This window comes from Geotrypetes seraphini, chromosome 3, assembly GCF_902459505.1.
Source record: "Geotrypetes seraphini chromosome 3, aGeoSer1.1, whole genome shotgun sequence".
Taxonomy (NCBI): Eukaryota; Metazoa; Chordata; class Amphibia; order Gymnophiona; family Dermophiidae; genus Geotrypetes; species Geotrypetes seraphini.
This window is the reverse complement of record NC_047086.1, coordinates 150,440,050-150,462,377: the sequence shown is the minus strand read 5'-3', so window position 1 is coordinate 150,462,377 and position 22,328 is coordinate 150,440,050. Positions and strand designations below refer to the sequence as shown.

Below are 22,328 nucleotides of genomic sequence, written 5' to 3'. Positions count from 1 at the left end.
TGGAAATGTACTAGTACGCCTCTGTGAGATCCAGAGAGGTAAGAAACTCTCCAGGGGCCACTGCTGCAATGACCAAATACACGTCTCCATTCAGAAGCGGGGAATCTTGAGAGATGCATTCATGTGCCAAAGATCCAGAATAGGCCTCCAATCTTCTGAGCCTCTCTTTGGAATGATAAAGTATATAGAGTATCTACCTGAGCCCAAGAGGTCAGGCAGTACCGGCTCTATAGCCTGAATTTTTCAGCAAGGATTATTTTACCTGCCATAGTAAGATGCAGCCCATCATCACAATATAGTCTCTTGTTTTTCCATGTATTTCCTCATCCTTCAATGTACTGTACTTAAAACCTTCTTGATGACACCAGGCTCTGAGCCAGCTATTGAAGTTCTCAGTATTTAGTACTATTTCCTCTCCTTTTCCATTAGTAGGCCTTATTTCTGAAAAGCAACAGTCTTTACAAAAAGTTTTAACCTCTCCCTCAGCTCCTGAAAAGATTTCTGCATTGCCTGTGTTGCTGGCTAAGTCATTTGTTCCCAAGTGGATAAAATCAACTTTAGAATTCTTAGTTTCTTCCCTAATTATAGATGACTAGTTTTTAAGCCAGTTACATTAACGGGTGCTAGAATAGATGTGTCTGTCTGTCTGTCTTTCTTTCTGTCTCTCTCCTTGGCTGCTGTCTTTCTTTCTCTCTCTCTCTCTCTCCTTGGCCACTGCCTGTCTGTCTGTCTTTTTTTCTTTCTGTCTCTCTCTCTCCTTGGCCACTGTCTTTCTTTCTTTCTTTCTTTCTGTCTCTATTCTTGGTCACCTTCTGTCTTTCTTTCTCTATCTCTCCTTGGCCACTGTCTATCTGTTTTTCTTTCTTTCTTTCTGTCTCTCTCTCTCTCACTTTCCTTGGCCACTATCTGTCTGTCTTTCTTTCTTTCTCTCTCTCCTTGGCAGCTTTCTGTCTTTCTTTCTATCTGTCTCTCTCTCTGTCACTGCCTAACTTTTCCATCTTAGCATCAATGTGTGTGTCATTCTGTGTATATTCAGTAGGCACCTCTTGCTTTACACTACCCAAACTGTGGTCTTCTTCCCGGTTCTTGTCTTCACCATTCTCATTCTGCTGGGCTGCAAATTCGCCATTCACTGGGGCAGTAACATCTGCACAGGGCTCCTTCCTCTCTGTCTCATTCATAGCTTCCTCTCCTGTTAGCTTCTCAACGTTCTTCTCAGCTTTGTCCTTCTCAGTCATGCTGTTTTTGTTTGTTTTCTGAAGTGGCCCCCTCAGCACGGGCTTTGTTTTCCTTCTGATTTGGTTTCCTTGCTGACTCGGACTGCTGCTTCTTCACATCATCACCAGTGTTGCTGTCACTATCACTGTCCTGCCCTTTTTCCATCTGTTCTCCGGAACTGCCACACGTGCCATAAACTGCCACAGGCTCCACCACTGTACGCATCGCAGAAGCAGCATTGAGAGAAAAGCGCTGCATCACGCTACCGCTGGCTTTGACGTCTTCTGTCCACTGCGGCCCGCCCTCTCTGACTAGTTCCTGTTTCCGCTAGGGTTGGCCACAGTGGATAGAAGACGCCGAAGCCAGCGGAAGTGCGGTGCAGCGCTTTTCTCTCAATGTTGCTTCTGCGATGCGTACAGTGGTGGAGCCTGTGGCAGTTTATGGCACGTGTGGCAGTTCCGGAGAACAGATGGAAAAAGGGCAGGACAGTGATAGTGACAGCAACAGTGGTGATGACGTGAAGAAGCAGCAGTCCGAGTCAGCAAGGAAACCAAATCAGAAGGAAAACAGCGGTGCAGTGCTTTTCTCTCCATTTAAACGCGGGTGAGCCGGCGAGAAGGAGGAGGTGGTGGTTTTGGCAGTGAATGAGGGCTGGAGGGGGTTGTCGGCGGCTGTGCTGTGCTTTCCCGATCTGGCCGCCGCATACGCACTCTGGCCACGGACCTACAGATCAGGGATTACAGATCACGCAGGTCTGAGTGTGCATGCGCGGCTAGCGTTTTATTATATAGGATATTTATTTGGTATTCCTGGTAGCCGAGGATCCTGGAGACATTTCACTATTTTAGGCTCTTTGACTTGTATTCCAAGGTTAATGGCTCTATTGATATAATACCTTAACAAAAATACTTTTCTTGTTTGAGCTTTCTTATTTTTCCTTTGGAGATAAACTAACTAAACTAAACTAAACTAAACCTTAGGCTTTTATACCGCATCTTCTCTGTAGCAGTAGAGCTCGGCACGGTTTACAAGAAATTTTTGGAATAGTATGGAGAGGAGCAGAGTTTACAACTTTGAAAATTGCCAAGTTTTCAAATGTTTTTGAAATGGTTGGAAAGAGCCCAGATCGCGCAGTTGAATAGGAAAATTATTCCACAGCTCAGTAATTTTGAAAAGTAGAGACTTCCCTAATTTTCCAATGTAGGTAGTGCCTTTCAACGTAGGAAAGGACAATCTAAATTTTTGAGTAGGTCTGGTAATAATGTCAGATCTTACAGAATTCCAAGACAGGGGAATTAAAGAAAGAAGGATGCCATGCAATAACTTAAATGTTAAGCAGGCACATTTAAAATAAACTCTTTTCTTTTCGAGTTACCTTCACTGGTTCTAGTTCCATCTCAATTCTTTTTTTCTTGAGCATAGCAATGCTCTAAAGGAGCAAAACTACAAGTCCTTAATTCAGCAGAGAACCAAGCATATGAGAACCAAACTTGCAAAAAGCAAGAGAGATTTTTTAACGATTTTACTAGCTGAAAGTAGTGTAAAAGACTGAAGGGAAAGAGAAGGTATAGGATTCTATTCCTAAAGCAAAATCAGAATATAAGGACATGTGTTCCACCAAGGCTTTGTTCCAGGAAATGAAAGCACCTCAAGAAATGGCTCCCAAGACAGACACTGATTCAAGACAACTATTCAAATGGTCCAATGGCAAGCCAAATCTTTAAGCTCATTATTACAGAACTGAATAGAAGATACAGGATTTTCTAACCCAAAGCACCTCTTTCCACTGAGCAGAACACACAAAATTGCTTCACATTTGTAGCATGTAACATTCATTCAAAACTTAGCAATATATACCCTCTGTGGTGAGACATATTGCATTTCCCAAAACTACATGTAAGTTTTTAAAGAATACAATTTGGGTAATGCAGTTAGTATAAAGTCATCCGGGAAGGTATAGTTTAAATCTCTGGACTATGAAATCTGCAACTTTTCATAGTCAATTAATGTGGTCTCATCTTTTAAATGTCTGTGATGAAACTGAAGGGGCACCTTCATCTGAGAGCCCAAACTATATCCGTGACTGCATCCAAATGTACTCGGTTGCAGAATGTACAAGAAAATGAAATATACATTTGAATTGCTCAGAGTACATGTGTATGAGAGTGTGCATCTGTATTAGCTCTCTGCTTGCAATTAGGAGAGGAGGACAGTTTGAAATGGTGCAATTTTCTAACTGGATTATTGCAGTAAATCAATGCTTGCTTGTAGTTGCTAATACTTTTCCCATAGAAAGAGCTTGGCCAGAAACCACAAATTAGAGCTTCCTCTGGAGCCTAGCTAACAGACTGTAAATCTAGCTACTAGGCTTTTTCAGATGGCCACTAATGGTTGTGAATGGTGCTTCTGCAATAGCAACACCATTTGGTCCAAGGAAGGAATAAACTCAATTGGAAATTAAACCAATAACCTCTTCATGTCCTATATATAGCACTTGCAATGTTTATTTTAAAATTAAGTATTTTTAAAATTAATCTAACCTTCTCAGCAAAAACTGGGTTTCTGGAAAGATGACTCAAATGCATAAACTCCAAATGCAATGTTCCAAATTCAGCAAGAATACTGCTTCCTCCGGAGGCCCATGGCCAGTTTCTCCCAATCCCACTAAAGACAAATGAAAAAAGAGGCAGGTAAGCATTCGCAATTACAAATAGGGTACAATAAAACACAGTTACTTACTGTAACAGGTGTTACCCGGAGATAGCAGGCAGATATTCTCACATGTGGGTGACGTCATCCATGGAGCCCGGAACAGACAGTGTGAAAAGTGTACTGCCTGTTCAAGTTTTTAGAAACTTCACAACTGCCTGCACAGCGCATTAACGAGTGCCTTCCTGCATGAAAATGGCTCATGGTACCATAAGCAAGCTAAAAAGCTAACCAGGGGAGGTGGAAGGGATGTGAGAATATCTGCCTGCTGTCCCCAAATAACACCTGTTAAGTAACTGTGCTTTATCCTAGGATAGGTAGGCAGCATATTCTCACATGTGGGTCTCCCTAGCTTACTGTAATGGAATGGAGGGAGAGTTGGCCATTAAGAAGAAAATATTCTGTAATACTGATGGCTCAAATGACCATCTCATCTGGAATAGGATTCTAGACAGTAGTGAGATGTGAACTGAGGACCAAATAGCTGCTTTGCAGATAATCTTCAAAAGGAATGGAATGCAAAAAGGCTACTGTCATGGTTCAGACCTTGTGAGCTGTAACGTTCCTTAAGCTGCAGCCCAGCCTGAGCATAGTAGAAGGAAATACAGGCCAGTAACCATGTGGAAATAGTTCTCTTGGTTACAGGCAGGCCCAATCTGTTAGGGTCAAAAGAGATGAACAGTTGAGGTGAAGTCTTGGGTGGCTTAAGCCTTTGTGTGTAGTAAGCCAAGGCATGCTTATAGTCCAAAGTGTGTAGAGATGTTTCTCCAGGATGAGAATGAGGCTTTGGGAAAAAAAAAAACTGGAAGCACAATGGATTGATTCAGATGAAATTTCTTGACTACTTTTGAGAGGAATTTTCAATAAGTCCTGAGGACCACCTTGTCATGATGAAACACTGAAAGGTGGACCAGAATCCAAAGCTTGAAGTTTACTCACTCGACGAGCTGAAGTGACAGAGATCAAGAAGACCACTTTCCAAGTGAGAAACTTAAGATGAGTAGATGCCAGTGGTTCAAAAGTTGTCTTCATCAAACTGGCCATGACTAAATTAAGATCCCAGACAACTGGAGGCGGCTTGAGTGGAGATTTGGAGTTAAAAGACCTTTCATAAACCAGGAAAGAAGTGGATGAGAGGCCAGAGGTTTACTGTTGACAGGATCATGGAAAGCACTATTAGCACTGAGATGAACTCTGAATAAAGTCCAGAACTGAACAAATGGAGAAGACTGAAGGAAGAGAAAAGGAGGAAGTATCCTGGTTATGGAAATTACATCACAAATTGAATTGTGTCCTATTATGTTGTTAGTATTGCTGATTAGAAGGTTTTCTGGAAGTAGCTTGTACTGAGTCAGAAAGATTAAAATCTGCTAAGTCAGACCAAGAGATATCAAGCTGTTAGGTGCAGAGATTGCAGATTGAGATGTAAAAGAGATCCTTCACCCTGAGTGAGCAGAGATGGAAAAATATGTAAAGGTATTAGATCTTTGGCACTAAGTTGAAGTAGAAGGGAAAACACCAAGATTGTCTGGGCCACCAAGGAGCTATCAGGATCATGGTGGCTGACTTGCACTGGAGCTAGAATGAGGATTGGCAGAAATGCATAAAGGAACTTGTTCGTCCAATCCAGAAGAAATGCATCTGCTTAGAGATGAGGTGAGTAATGTCTGGAGTAGAATTAAGGCAATTTGTGATTGTGGGGAGATGCAAACAGGTCTCTCTGAGGAGTCCCCCCCCCCCCCAATGATGTGGCGCAAGACTTTGGAGTTGAGTCTACTTGTGTAGCTGAAGAAATCTGCTGAGCCTGTCGATTAAACCATTCTGTTTCCTTTGTACATAGATGGCTTTGAGAAAAATGTTTCAAGGAATTGCCCAGTTCCAAATGTGCTTGGCTTCTTGACAGGAAGAGCGTCTGTTCCTCCCAGTTTGTTGATGTAGTACATTGCTACTTGATTGGTTGGAAAGACGCTCCTGAAAGGTTTTAAGAGCATTGCAAATTGCCCACAGCTCTAACAGGTTGATGTGGAATGTCTTTTCTTGAGCAGACCACCAACCTTGCGTTCTGAGACCATCCAGGTGATGGGAGATTGAACTTTAAGAAAATGTTGAAAACACAATTATTTGTCAATGCCTTCCTGTGCTAATGCTATTCTCTGTTAATGCTTTCCTGTCCTGTAAATTATTTTATGGGATCTTGTGTTTCCATCTTATAGGATGAATTTAAAAAAGATTTTAATAATGATAACGTTAATGACTTCTTGTGTTTGTCTTGTTGAAACATATTTAGCATTTCTTAAATATGTATGCATGTAATTTTGTAAACCATATAATTATGCGGTATATAAATTTTTAAATAAATAGATCCCATTAAAGTATTCCAACTCTGCTCATGTCGAGTAAGTCTTGAGTAGCAACCTCCACATTATTGCCAAAGAGTTCTTCACCAAGACAAGGAATATTGGCTAAGCGGTCTTGAAGATTAATGTCCATTTCTGAGACTCGCGGCCAAGCAAGATGTCTCATAGCAATATACATTGCTGATACTCTGGATGTTATTTCAAATGCATCGAATGCAGATCTTGCCATAAATTTTTGCATTTAAAATTGACTGAGTAGTCTGTTGAAATTCTGGTAGGCGGTCATATGGAATATGCTACTCAGAATCAGCTAACTTCTTTATGAGCTGTTAAAGGTAAGAAGACATGTAGAAGTTGTAATTGAGAACTCGGTTAGCTAACAGAGTTCTGGTAGACGGCATCCAAACTTATTTATAGTACATAACCTTCCTGTTCTGGTGGTGCAGTAGCAAAGACTCTGGAACTGGAGGATTTTTTTTTAAAGAATTGACTCAACAAATGATGTGATAATTGTGGTTTATCAAATCCAGGACAAGAATGTATTCGATAGAGAGAGTCGATCTTTATAGGAGCTATTATAAAAGAGAGAGGGATCTCCCAATTCTTAAAGAATGACTCTTTGAGAAGGTTGTGGAGAGGCAACTTAAGAAGCTCTTTAGGAGGCTCATCATAATCTAAGGCATCAAGGAGCTCTGTTCTGGACTAAGTATCTGTCTCCATCTTGACAGTCAGAGCTTTTCTCAACTGCCTGATATACTTAGTAAATGACAGTCCCTCTGGAGATCTGAGAAGAGGAGGAGATGGATCTGAAGGGATGCCATAGGTATCTGGAGCAGATAAAGTAGACTCATACTCAATATCAGTATTGTGTTGAGACAGGTCAACAGACATCTTGTACCCCAGGAGATTCTCTGTAGAATGAAGATTTTCTAGGTTGAGGAGTACAATGAGTATGAGAGCATCAAGAGCTTCTTTGACGATTTCGGTACTGATCCAATGATGAAGATGAGCGATGCAATGATCACTTGGATCTATACGCATTTGATGTCGATGCTCAGCAATGCAGAACGTCAATGCTTCGATGCAGAGTTCCGATGCTGCATTGCAGAGCATCGATGCTGCAATGGAGATTGTTGGCGAGAGGTAGATGCAGACCTCATACTGGTACCATGTGGCCTCGATGTGCTAAGCTCAGGCTGGGCCAGTACAGAGGGAGTTGATATAAGCAGCGGTGCTGAATACAACTTAAATAGGTCACAGAGCTCTCTGTGGAAGAACTCCTTCAGTTGTTCTCTGAAGAGTTGCACCGGTACCATCAGTGCTGCAGGGTGTTGAGGGGTGGGAGACCTCGATGATGATACACGCCCTGTAGGAGATATCTCCTACATTGAAGGGGATTGATGGCCTCAATGCTGTAGAGGCTTGCAACACCTGTTGGGAAGAGGATGACTTCTTAATGGGCTTGCCCAATGGAGGAACAGCATCCTATGTCGATACCTCTGGTACCAATGGCTCAGATTTATCAGTGGAGACCATGGCCGAATCGAACAGCTTTTCCTGCTGGATACATCGAGCCTTTAAAGAGCATTTCTGTAGTGTAGAACAATGAGTACAAGTATCTACTTGATGCTCAGGCCCCAAACACTGTAAGCACCAACTGTGCAGGTCAGGGTTGAAATAGGGCACTGGCACAGACAGCACTTTTTGAAACCACTCGAAGGTTTAGACAAGGACGAAAAAATCTCGGCAGCAAAATTTAAAAAAAGAACAATGGTGAAACAGGTCAAAAAACTGCCAAAATTGAGAAAAGAGGGTCCAAATGCACACCTAATGTAGAAAAAAAGAAATATATATATATTTCTAGACCAAAGAACACTATAAAAATAAGACAAAGGAGGAAATAAAGCCGAAGGGCAAAACAAGAACAATGCTGACAAGAAGGCAACGCGATTTTGAATGGAGTCCAAAAAAATAGCACTTCTTTGCTCCATGATAAATGAAGAACTAAGGTACCACGAGCTGTCATCGGGCGGAAAGACACTCTCGTATGCGTGGTGCGAGCAGTTGAAAAGTTTCTAAAAATATGAAGTGGCAGTGCACTTTTCACACTGTATGTGCTGGGCTCAGTGGATGACATCATCCACATATTGAAGAAAAGACAAGTTAATTTAATCATGTATTTTTAATGAGAATAACTAATGGGCAGACTGGATAAACCATTCAGGTCCCGGGACGGGCATCCTATACAGAATCGGGCCTAGACCCGTCTAAAATAAACCCAATTCTGTAACTGACGTCCATGTTATAGATGCCGGTTACAAAACTGGGTTACTATAGATGCGGCCGCTATACTTATTGCAGCAAGGGATCTCCCTGCTGTGATAAGTATAGCGGCCGCGTCTGCCAGTCCCCGTCCCCCCGAATGATCGCAGGAGGGCGCTCAACCCTCCTGCCCGAAGACGACCCACCTCCCTGACGATCGCGGAGGCAAGAAGGAGCCCAACCCCTCCTACCCGAAGACGACCCACCCCCTGATGATCATGGAGGTAGGAGGGTGCCATATCTACTTACAATGTCTGGCCTATATTGTAAGCATCTCCCGCTCTACTAAGGAGACGCGAAGGGCCACCTAGGTTCACCTAAGGCTACCGCCTAGCCTTAGGCGAGCTTAGGCGGGCTTCCCTAGGCTCCCGGAGGCACCTTCAATATAGGCAGCCTGATTGTCTGATTGGACAGCTGTAGGACGCCTACAGCTGCCTACAATTGGGACGCAGTTTATAGTATCCGGGCCTAAATGTTTAGTTGGTTATAAGTCTTGAACTAGCTTTAGTCAATTGTAAGCAGATATTAGCTTCTGGAAGGATGAACCAAGAACTTCTGAACAGCTAATGTAATAATTCATTTTCTATACTGCTAAACTAGTGGCTAAATGTATTGACTAAAGGGATATACAGTATATGTTCAATGGAGCAAAGCTGAATTGCTTTAGTACATTACTACTTAGCTCTGTAAAGCCTTTAATGGATGACTTACAAGACTTGAAAGAAAATTAACATTTGAAGACATCCTATTGCTAGAATTAAATGATGTTCTAACACGAGGCGCTTCAAGTACATTTAACCATCATAGCAATACAGGGCTCAAGGCTTGCCAAAAGTTCTTACATGGCACATAATTTTATTTTCCAAAACAAATTTAGTAGCTCAATTTTACTGCAAAGCAGCAATTTAAATCCACTAGGGTGCAGAGAACAATAGAAATAGAATCCGAAGAGCAGTCAAACAATTAAGAATATCAAAAGCATGCCAATATATGATAACTTGCAGTGAAATGACATTTAGGTACTAATCAAGAATATCAAATACATATTGAAGAAAGCCTTTTCTTTATAAATATACAGAAAAACTTTGTAGTGACATTAAGACCATCAGGTCCATCCAGTTACAATGACCCAGACTTAAAGTTGCAAATATATATATTTTTTTGCTTTCCATTATGGAAGATCGTCTGGGCCTACTCTGCATATTTCTCAATTTAAATACTGCTTTCTTCCTACATCCCCATCACTAGCAGTTGTATTAGAAGTCTGTTCCCAGGTATGATGAAAGGAAAAATTATGTCTTTTTTTTAATATTTAAGTATTTTTATTGATTTCAATATATTATCAAGTGTAACTTGTACAGAAAGCAAATTTAACCAAAGCATATTAATCAATAAATCCTTACTTAACAAAAGTTAAGCAAAATTAGAAGAAGAATTATTATGGTGAAATTACCTCAAGTCCTCTTTAGATCCAAGAATTATATTGGCAAGAAATAAGAAGAGATATAATCAATATATCAAAGTAATGCTGTTCTATATATCGGGAACGAAGCTACTATTTCCTTTTAGAGCTCAAGATTGAATTTTATCCTTGTCCAGACGGGACATAGCCACAAAATTAGTCAATTGTTGAGGTTCAAAAAATACATATTTAGTTGAGTGATACCGAACAATGCACTTACAAGGGTGTCTTAAGTAAAATGTAGCTCCTAGTGAGATGACCCCTGGTTTTAAAAGAAGGAAATCACGCCTATGTTTTTGTGTTTCCCTTGAAACATCAGGTAACATTTGAATTTTACAACCAAGAAATTCCTTCTGTTTATTCTTAAGAAATAGTCTCAATAACCATGACTTATCAATAGATAGAGCCACTGTAACAACTAATTTTGCTGGTGTTGCCACCTCCATGTCTGATTTCTCCAAAATTTCAGTAATATTTAATGCTTGTCCTTGAGTAGATTCAGGTTGCTGTTGATGCGGAATTTTGCTGGGGAGATAATACACCTCAGAGAATGGTGGAAGATTTCCCTCCGGAACTTTCAAAATTTCTGTTAGGAAAAATTATGTCTTACCTGATAATTTTCTTTCCTTTAGTCACAGCCAGAGCTGTGGAGTCAGAGTCGGAGGAAATTTCGGGTACCTGGAGTCGGAGTTGCCAAACAATGCACCGACTCCGACTCCAACTCCGACTAAATTTAGATTGGAATTTAAAAAAAGCAAGTTTAAATGTCCCAATTCACAAAAAGTTATAATTAATGACTTCTCTAAGACCAATGCATGCAGTGCCTCACGTAACCGCAAAACAAACACGTGCTTCACTATATGGCACGCAACGCACAATTCGGAGCACCAATACTTATAAATGTATTCTCCCTTGTTGTTGTTTACAACTTATTTCCAACGTTCAACAAGGTTTTCAATACCTCGTTGGTAGAAATCACCTGGTGTAGACTCGAAAAATTCATCCAACCAAGCTCTCCCACCATCCGCACAACATCTTTTTACATGGATGAAGATCTTGTTTCACGCGGAGTCGGAGTCAGAAGTACAAAAAACTGAGGAGTCGGAGTCAGAACATTTATCTACCGACTCCACAGCCCTGGTCACAGCAGAGGAATTCAGAGACTTGTGGGTTATGACCATCTACTATCAGATGGAGAGAGCATTAAACTGAGCTGTCACACAAGATGTCATGCTTCTTGTTCAGCCAGTATTTCTCATAACAAAGCAGAAGGGCAATTAGTGAAAGCAATGATAGAAACAGAACTCCTTCCTCAGAGACACTAGAAATGAATCTGACAATCAGAACTTGATGATGACAGAAAGCCAAACACCTAAGGAAGAAAGGGAAATGGGAGGGAAGGCTTTTGGATTCATCTGCTGTGACTAAAGGAAAGAAAATTATCAGGTAAGACATAATTTTTCCTTCCTTGTCACCAGCAGCAGATGAATCCAGAGATCTGCGGGGTGTAGCAAAGCAGTCCTCATTAGGATGGGTTAACAAAAGTTAAGTGAAGAAACCAATGTCATGAAGTAGGTTAGCAAGCTAGCACCCACTTGGAGCTCGAGTATCAGTGAAACTAAGTGACCACATGTTCTGAAGGAAGACATCCTTCATCTACAGATAAGGGACTAAAGTTTAGAATAGAAAGAAGCCGCTCGTCATCACTAACCAAACCAGCCACACAGTAGTATGGCAGCTATAGAGAGGGACTGGAAAACCACAACTGAGCAATGAAGTGAAACCTTTGCTCAAATGAGGAGTCATGGACCACCAATCGCCATAAAGCTAAACTCCAAATCTAATACTGCAAAGGAGCTAAGCCGAACTAGTAAAGCCAGGGCAGAAGACCTGTGCTAAGATGAAAAGTCATCGTACCACTTAGAAATGGGTTGTTTAATATCCAGAGAGACAGCTTGGCTTACTCTTAGAAATGGAACCCTGCTTCCATGCAAGCTTAGTTGCATTCTGCAGACTGAATCCGAGTTGTATTTTATATTCTGAGCTTGACTCAACACTGGGTCTGAAGACATGCCCCTCTATCAGAGGCAGAGCTCACAAGACCTCAGCAGGAAGATGCTACACCCAACATTAAAGACTCAAGTATCACAGAAAGAGCCAAGGTTTCCATAAGGATGAAGCTTCTGCTCCCACAGCCATGCTGATCCCTCAAGATGAAGCAATGCTCAACACACTGGGCTGAAGTTGTACTGAGACAAAGTTGCCCCATACAGTGATGAAGCTGTGCTCTCCCATACCTAGATGAGACCATACTCCCCACACAACCATGAAGCTATGTTCCACAGATAGAGATGAAACTGCTTTGCCTACAGATGAGGCCATGAATATGAAGGTGTGCACCATAGGCTGAGCACAATATGAAGTTGAGGTCCACAAAAAGCGATAAAGGTGTGCACAACATACAGAGGTGACTCTGGACTCTACCTACAGAAGAAGCTGTGCTCCACATACCGAGATGAATCTGAGCTTTCCTCACAGAATTGACACCATGCTCTACATCTAGAGGAAAAAGTAGTGCTCTAAATAAGCAGGAAGGCAGTGCTGAATATGCAAATATGAAGTTGAGTACCACACACACAGATGCAGTGGTGTTCTTCCTACAGTGGTGGAGCTGTGCTCTACATTCAGAAAGACAGCTGCTTCCACAGTCAGAGATGGAGGTGAGCTGCTCATCCAAAGATGGAGTGCTCCACAATCAGAGCCGGAAAAATGCTCGACATCCTGATAAAAGGAGTAGCACTGTACACCTAGAGATGAAGCTATACTCCCTTATCCATCAATTGAGTTATAACCTTCCATCCAGATATGGAATTGCACTCGACATCTGGGGGCAGTATTCCCCTTGACATCTGAGGCAGTATAAGCTTGACAAAATAAGAAAGAATTGTGCTTGATGTCCCAATATGGTGTTATGCACTACCCTCCAAGAAGCTGTGAACTAGAGAATGACACGGGGACAAATCTGTCCCCCATCCCCGCAGGAACTCTATTTCCCGTCCTATATCTCATTCCTGTAAGCTCTGTCTTAACCACACAAGACTCGAACACTTATGATTTTAAAGTGTTTGAGGCTTGTGCAGATGAGGATGGAGTTTGCAGGAATGAGGCAGGGAAAGCAAAAGAATTTGTGGGGATGGGATTGGAAAATGAGTTCCCACGGAGACGGGAAAAATATTTGTCCCTGTGCCATCCTATACTGTGAACATCATCCAGAGATGGAAATGTACCCTACATCCAGTGATGGAGTTCTGTTCCACATCCAAAGACTCAGACATTCCCTGCGTTCAGATATGGAGCAAGTCCTACATCCCTAGATGGGGCTGTGCTCCATATTCAGAGTTAGAGCTGAGGCTGCGCTCCACATTCTGAACTGGTGCTGCACATGCACTATAATAAAACCCTAAGCGCGCACTTCAAACTCTGTGCGTTCGTGATCCATGCTGCGCATGCGCAGTGCCTGCCTCAGCTGATTTCCTGCTCTGATCTCTGACGCCGGCTGACTTTCTGCCTTCTGACTACGCTGCTGCTGACGGGACGCCTCTTCTTCTCACCCCTGAACCAGCAGCGGCAGCAGCTGTGGTTTCATCAAGTAGCCGCGGGCCATTTGCTAGGCCAGCCCACTTCGATAATGTGAGGCGGCCCGGCCTAGCAAAAGACCTGAGGCTACCCGGCCTAGCGGATGCTAGACAGGGAGCAGGAAAGGGAGATGGGGTACTACTGGACAAGGGGGAGGTAAAAGTTTGGAGAGGGGCTACTGCTGGACATGGGGAGCAGGGAAGGGGTGCTGCTGGACAGGGGGGGGGAGGTAAAATGAAGGGAGAAGGGCTACTGCTGGACAGGGGAAGCAGGGAAGGAGTGCTGCTGGACAGGGGAGAGTTAAAGGAAGGGAGAAGGGCTACTGCTAGACAGGGGGAGCAGGGAAGGGGCTCTGCTGGACAGGGGGGAGGTAAAAGGAAGGGAGAAGGGCTACTTCTAGACAGGGGGAGCAGGGAAGGGGTGCTGCTGAACAGGGGGAAGAGCCAGAAAGAAAGAAAAACAGACAGACAGGGGGCCAGGGAGAGAGACAGAAAGAAAGACAGGCAGGCAGGGGGCCAGGGAGAGAGAAAGACAGATATATAGAAAGAAAGAGAAAGAAAGAAATGCCTAAGTCTACACATCTATTCTAGCACCCGTTAATGTAACAGGCTAAAAAGCTAGTTCAGAGATAAAGCTGCCCTCTACATTCAGAGACAGAGCTATACTCTAGTTGGGCTCCAGATTCCAAGATTTATTCTTATTTTACATCTGAAGATGGAACTGTGCACTATATACCAAGATGGATTTGTATTCTACATCTAGAGAGGAACAGTGTCCTACATCCTGAGATAAAGCAGAGTTGCTCTGCCAGAACCGGGGTGTATGCTGAACTTCCAGAGCCTCGTCTCCCACCTAGAGGGTGGGGAAATGGATGGCAGCTGATTCCCTGAATTCAACCTGGGTAAAAGCTGAGAAAGCTGTAAGTTGAGAGCACAAAAGCTAGACAAATGCAACCCTCCCCCACCATGGTCACTGGATGCTGTCTGAGTATTACAACTACCAATATAACTTGAGGAAGTTAGAGGCTGGTTATCAAAAGGGCTGGACTTTAAGATGGTACTGTCTTGAGTGTACAGCACACATAGCAGGGCGTGACAGAGACCTTTCTAGGACTGGATATAAGTTGTGTAATAAGCAAACATGACTAAAAGTTAACAAAAGATAAGGAAATTGTATAGAGAGAGGGAAGAAGAAAAGAATAATTATATATATATATATATATATATATATATATATATATATACACACACACACACACACACATTACATTAGGGATTTATATTCCTCCATTACCTTGCAGTTCAAGGCGGATTACAAAAGAATTATCCAAGATGTATTACAACAAGAACTTACAAAAAAAATTGGTCATTTTCAAAAAGAGTGAGAAATGAGTAAGGTTATTTGTTTGGGGTAGTTGGCTTTAGTGAGAGGTGGAGTTTGAGACTTGCGGTATTATTTTTTTTTTCAGAGTTTTCTTGAAGAGTATGGTCTTTATTTCTTTTCTAAAAGTCTTGTAGTCGAGGGATGCCGTCAGTAGATAGGCGATTTGGTTGTCTAGTTTGGCTGCTTGAGTGGCCAGTTTTTCCGTTTGACCTCCTTAATTGGGGGGTGAAAATGGGGTGTGAGTTTTCCTATGTCTGGTTGCGGTGTTTTGGATGAGGCGGTTATTCAGGTAGTTTGGACTGTCTCCGTATAAAGTCTTAAATAGTAGGCAGTAGAATTTAAATTGTATTCTTGCTGGGATCGGAAGCCAGTGCGATTGGAGATATGCTTCTGTAATGTGATCATGTTTCTTTAATGAGTAGATGAGTCTTAGTGCTTTGTTTTGGATAGTTTGTAGTTGTTTTGTTATGGTTATAGGGCATGGGAGGTAGAGGATATTACAGTAGTCAAGTAGGCCTAGTATTAAGGACTGAACTATGAGCTGGAATTGAGTTTTCTCGAAGAATTTCCAAACTTGTCTTAAGTTTCTCATGACTAAGAATGACTTTTGTATTATTTTATTGATTTGCGATTGCATGGTGCAGCATCTGTCGATAGTTATTCCTAGCAGTTTTAGGGTGGTTTGTATGGGGTAGTTGATTGCATTGATTTCAATGTTGGTTATGGTTGGTATTTTGTTGTTTTCTAGGAGGATGAATTTCGTTTTATCTGGGTTCAATTTCAGTTTGTGATCTTTCATCCAGGTTGCTATTGATTTTAGTGTTTGGTATATTGTGTTCGTCATAGAGAGTTCAGGTTGATCGAAGGGTATGAGAATGGTAATGCCATCGGCATAGCTATAGGAGGTTATGCCTTGTTTGTCCAGGTGAGAGCTGAGGGAGGCTGTATAGAGATTGAAGAGAGTCGGGGATAGAGGGGATCCTTGGGGAACTCCGCAGGGGTTTGACCAAGGTTCAGATTTTTGTTTGTCTGATTTTACTCTATAGGTTCTTGATTTAAGGAATCCTTCAAACCATGTGTATACTTTATCTGTGATATCTATTGTATCCAGGATTTGTAGTAGAATGTTATGGTCCACCAAGTCGAATGCAGTGGTAAGGTCTAGTTGTATGAGCATCATTTTTTTTCCTGTGCTGAGATGTTGTCTGGCTGTGTCTAAGAGAGATCCTAGTAGACTGTTTCCGTGCTGAAGTTGTTTCTGAAGCCGGATTGTGTGGGATGGAGTATGTTATGGTTTTCTAGGTAATTGGAGAGGAATTTGGCAACTAGTCCTTCTATTATTTTGACGTAGAGTGGAATAGAGGCAATGGGTCTGTAGTTGGCTGTTTGGTCTATCGGTCCTTTGGGGTCTTTGAGGATTGGGATGATGATTTCGCTGAGGTTGGTAGGGTAGTGGCCGTTTATTAGCGAGATTTGTATCCAGTTTAGAAGAAGAGCGTGGAATTTTGTGCTGGATGTTTTTAGGAGATATGGTGGACAGTTGTTGAGGTCACAGGATGCATGGCTGTATTTTTTGTAGTATTTGTTGAATTTGGGCCACTGTATGTTGGGGAATTGAGACCATATTCTATCTGTTGCAGTAGAATTTGTTAGGATGGGTAGAGGTGTCATTGAGGGTAGCTCTTGCATTGGTAATTTTATTTTGGAAGTTTTCTGCTAATAGAGTGGCTGAGGGGGTGGTAGCATTGTTAGTGGTCAGGTAGGGTTTGGTGTCGGTAAGGGTTTTTAGAATTTGGACACACACATATACATACATATACATATATATATATATATATATATATATATATATATATATATACATATACACACACACATTTGTATAATTTGCTGATTTAGGGAAAGAATTTTAATGTATAAATATCTATAGAGGTAAAGAATAACCTAACTTCTAAACTTTGTCAGTAATCAAATAGGCTGCTCCTCTCCCTTCTTTTTGTGAGCTATGGAGACAGCTGTTTTTCACTCCTCTGTGTGTTTACATAATCATTTAGATAACTAAAAGTTTACTTATTTAATAAAGGTTTTTATGAATGAAAGAACAAATGCAAATCTTGGGCCCAAGTAAGTGTCTGTGAATGAACGAATATGAAAGATTGGATATGATATTTAAAAAGAGAAAAGATGAGAATATGTATTACTTTTAACCTGGTAGGTGAGATAGGATAAAACTGCGCTCCAGAAACCATAATGCTAGAGGAGCCCTGGGCAAACAGCAACTCGTGCTTTGATTTGCTTAAATGAATGCTTCTGTGTGAATGAATTTCTCTTCCTTGATGCCTTTGAGGTCTAACTGTCCTTTTAAGGGCAATGGAGTGAAAATACTATTGAGTTTACAGTAGCCCTCCCTCTTCTTTTGTCCTTAATTGTTTTCTTTTACTTTGCCTAATGTAGTTCTCGCCTTTTACCTTATGTTCCTGTTTGTTTTTAATAGTTTTTAAAAGTTATTATAGTTATAGTTTGGTGACGTATTGTCACTGCAAATTTGTATTTTAGCTAAAGTTTGTCCTTTGTTTTTACATATCTGTACACCACCTAGAAGGCTGATTGGGCGGTATAAGAAATTTTTAAATAAACTTGAAATAAATAAATAAACTTGGTTTGCGTTTCTGCCTGGGAGCATTGCTCAAGGACACTTCCGTTTTGCTGCTGTCCCTTTACCGTTTGCAGATCTATGCAAATCAGCCTTTTTCAGCTGTGTGTGCCCCAAATATTTAGTTTACACAAGCAATGTCGGCAGCATCACGGGAAAAAGGGAAACAGTTGTTCTGTGGAGTCTCTTCTGCCATATGACCTACTGATTCACAATGTTTTTTAGTCAGTGTGTTGTATATAGAACTGTCCTGGCCTTCCTTTTATTGTGTATATTTTTAATAAATATTTCTATGGCAGGTTTATTTCTGCTTTCTGTGTGGGTTATTCTGTCCCTGTTCAAGACAAACACTGCAGAGCTCAATGCCATCAGACTTACTGTCTTCTTACAATATCTTGCAAGTTTGGTTCACCGGTCTGTCTACATAACTTATGGAGTTTGTGTCCCTCCATAGTGAGCTGATGATAAACTAATCTAATCTCAGTCCTTTTAGACCTTATACTCCCAATAAGATCCAAATGAATACATCAGGATTCAAACAAGCAAAAGAGGTAAATACCATAATAATCATTAATACCCATTTTCACATAAATATTTCTGAAATAAGTTTTCAGACTCTTGCAAAAAGGGTTCTCTCATGGTTTCCACAGGTGGCATCATGCTTGTTGCAGGTTTCCAGGTCTCTACATCTCATCAGGTTGAATTGACGTTTCAGCCATCATGCTGTGGCTTTTTTCAGGGTATGCTGTGAGGACTGCAGTTTGTCTTTAGATAGTAGGTCTTCAAACCCAGTTGGTTGGGGGTTGAGGTGAATGAGACAGGAAAGTCAGTGGGTCGTCATTTTGAATTTTGGTGGAAAAAGCAGCTGGGCTCTTTTTCCCTTGGAATGGGAAAGTCTCTGGTGAGTTTAAAGATGTTATCCCCATGAAGCATTTATGCCACGTAGGATGCTTCACAGTGAGCTACACAGGATAAACCTGTTTAATTATCCCTCTTTAAAATCTTGTCATTACAAGAAGTTCTTTGAGAGAACTTTCTCATTTCAGGCCGCCAAACTGAATATGTGCCTTGGAAAAACTATGCTAGAAGCTACTTCCTATTTTGATTTTAGAAAACGGTTAAAGACCCATCTGTTTGATAGGTTGGTATCTTAATGCATTCCGTTCTAAATTATCTATGCTTTTAATTGATGTATTTCAATTTTACTTGCTTGTTTTTATCTTCATGTTATTTTATTAACACTGTATGTATCAATTTTTTCTTATTGTGAACTGCTTTGAATCTTTTTGGTATAGCGGTATATAAAAATAAAATTATTATTATTATGGTAGCGCCTTTGCAGAGGCTCATATAGACCACTCTGAATTGACTCCCCAGTCATTAGTAGCGGAATAGAAATTCTCAATAATCATAAGTCAAATGAGGGTGGAAATCACAAGACAGGACCAACACCAGATCTTGTGCTCACAAAACGAGATAGCAGGGTCAATATGATTCTAAGCAATTTAAATGACCAGAAATGGTTCCTGGCTGTCTTTCTCTTCCTCACTGCCGCAGTGAGCACAAAGCTGTGGACGGCGGCTCCTTGCGCATCCTGCGCCTCATCCAGAAGCATTCCCTCTGACATAGAGAAGGCTTCCGGTTCAGGTGCGGGACGTGCGAGGAGTTTGTACACACTGCGGCAGTGAAGACGAGGGAGCTGGCTAGAAGATAACACCAGGGGCAGTAATAAAAACCCTGCACTGCATGCCGCATAAAACGGCCAGGTGGGCCAGATTCGACCCGCGGACCTTGTGTTTGACACCTGTGACCTAGCTCTCTGTATTTCCTCTGAATATCTACTTATTGTATTTCGCTGAATTTCCAGCACTCTTGATTGTAAACCGCCTAGAAGTTGCAAGATTGTGGCGGTATAGAAGAATAAAGTTATTATTATTATTATTATTATATACTAACTACCAGAAACTTCTTTGATCTATATTAAACTAGCAAGGCCAAAGAGCGTTGCTATGGAGATAACTGCTTTTTGTGTTTGCTGCTTTTTTTTTTTTTTTTTTTTGGGGGGGGGGGTATTTTGGGGCTCCAACTCTCCTGCTATTCTTCAACTAAAGTTGTCTTGAAGGGCGATCCCTGGCAACTCACTGGCCCTGACTTTCCTGCTCTCTGCTGCCTTCCCTGCAGTGCGAGCCTGCAGGTTTACAGCGGGGCTCGCACTGCAGGGAAGGAGGCAGAGATCAGTCGGGGCTGAAAGGCAGGAGAAGGGCAGAGAGCAGGGTGGCAAGAGGAGCTAAACAATGCGGCCAAAGAATTAAGGGCTTGCAATAGGCAAGCAGCGATTCCCAACGATTCACAAAGAATTAAGGGCTTGAAACAGGCAAGCAACAATTCCCAGCGATTTCAGGGCTTGGAGCAGGCAAGCAGCAATTACCAGCGATTCAAAGAGAAGGCAGGAGAAGGGAAGAGAGCAGGGTGGCAAGAGGAGCTAAACAATGAGGCCAAAGAATTAAGGGCTTAGAACAGGGAAGCAGCGATTCCCAGCGATTTTCTCCATGCATGCCGGGAAGGAGCCTTTCTCTCTATGGATGCTGGGAAGCAGCGTTTTTCTCAGTGCATACTGGGAAGCAGGGAAGCAGCGATTTTGTGGGAGAAAGCATGGAAGAAGCGATTTTCAGAGTGAATGTAAGCGATAAACTTTTTATTGGTATGGTAAAAGGAAAAAGAACTTTAATGATGATGGATAAAAGAAGAAATAGTGACAAAACGGAAATAAAAATAAGATGGAAGTCACCAAAAATCAAAACAGTTTGACACGCTGAGAACACTGAAGACACAGCTCTTTCAGCTCTGTGGAAAACAAAGAACTGTAGGTTCCATGCGTAGACATCGGGAGGGAAAGCACTGGCTCTTGCGCAGTATGGGCACTGCTTTATAATTTAAAGTGACAATGCACTTAGTATGTATCCGTACCGGTTCCATGGATGATGACACTTACATGTGAGATTATAATACCTGCTTGTCCCCCGAGAACACCTGTTACAAGTAAGCAAGTTTGTTTTGTTGGAGGGATATAAATCACTAGGGTACAGAATATCTTGCATTACATTACATTAGAGATTTCTATTCCGCCATTACCTAGTGGTTCAAGGCAGATTACAAAAGATTTATAAATGGGGGTTACAATGGAAGAACAATTGTCATATCTAGAATTGTAAAGAGTAGATCATTTGTCATTTCTAGAGTTGGTGAAGTTAGGACTGTTTCAGGAATTTCTTGAAGAGTATAGTTTTTATTTCTTTTCTGAAAATCTTGTAGTCTGGGGTGGTTATCAGTAGGTTGGAGATTTGGTTATCTAGTTTTGCGGCTTGAGTGGCTAGGAGGCCATCGTATTGTTTTGTCCGTTTTACTTCTTTGATCGGGGGAGGTGTGAATGGGGTGTGCGTTTTTCTATGTCTGGTTGAGGTTGCTTGGATGAGGCGGTTGTTTAGGTAGGATAGGCTGTTTCCATTTAGGTTTTAAATAACATGCAGTAGAATTTAAATAGTATTCTTTCTTGGATTGGTAGCCAGTGTGAGTTGATGTAAGCTTCTGTGATATGATCATGTTTCCTTAATGAGTAGATGAGTCTCAGCGCTGTATTTTGGATTGTTTATAGTTGCTTGGTCATAGTGGCAGGGCAGAGGAGGTAGAGGATGTTGCAGTAGTCTAGCAGACCTAGGATTAGGGATTGCACTATAAGCTGGAATTGTGTTTTTTCAAAGAATTTCCGGACTTGTCTCAGATTTCTCATGATTGCGAAGGATTTCTGTATTGTTTTATTTATTTGTGATTGCATGGTAAAGCATCTGTCTATTGTCATTCCTAGTAGTTTTATGGTGGTTTGGATAGGATAGTTGATTGAGTTGAGTTCTAAATTGGTTATGGTTGGGACTTTATGTCATTTTCGAGGAGGATGAATTTAGTTTTGTCTGGGTTGAGTTTCAGTTTGTGATCTTTCATCCAGGTTGTAACTGTTTCTAGTGTTCGATGTAGTATATTTGTCATGGTGGTCTTTGGCTAATCATATGGTATGAGGATGGTAATGTCATCCGCATAACTATAGGTGGTTATGCATAGATTGTCCAGATACGCTCCGAGAGAGGCAGTGTATAGATTGAAGAGAGTAGGGGATAGTGGGGGGATCCCTGTGGTACGCCGCAAGGGTTTGACCAAGGTTCTGATTTTTCTTTGTTTGATTTTACTCTGTAGGTTCTGGATTTTAGGAAGCCTTCAAACCAAGAGTATACTTTATCTGAGATACCTATTGCATCCAAGATTTGCAGAAGGATGTTATGGTCAACTAGGTCAAATGCTGCAGTCAGGTCCAGTTGTATGAGAAGCATTTTTTTTTCCTGTGCTAAGGTGTTGTCTGGCTGTGTCCATAAGGAAGCCTAGTAATGTCTCTGTGCTGAAGTTGGTTCTGAAGCCAGATTGCATGGGGTGGAGTAAGTTATGGTCATCTAGATAGTTTGTGAGGAGTTTGGCTACTAGGCCTTCTGTAAGTTCAACGTATAGCGGTATTGAGGCAATAGGTCAGAAGTTGGATGATTGG

The 22,328-nt window shown here is 41.6% G+C and overlaps 1 protein-coding gene across 1 annotated transcript in view; it reads right to left on the bottom strand.

The window, feature by feature from the left end:
* MAN1A1 (mannosidase alpha class 1A member 1) overlaps positions 1 to 22,328 on the bottom strand; it is a 260,475-nt gene that overhangs the window by 80,047 nt on the left and 158,100 nt on the right. Inside the window, exon 6 of the mRNA XM_033939003.1 lies at positions 3,759 to 3,882. Within this exon, the coding sequence (XP_033794894.1) occupies positions 3,759 to 3,882 (124 nt within the window). The remainder of the gene's footprint in view (positions 1 to 3,758; positions 3,883 to 22,328) is intronic.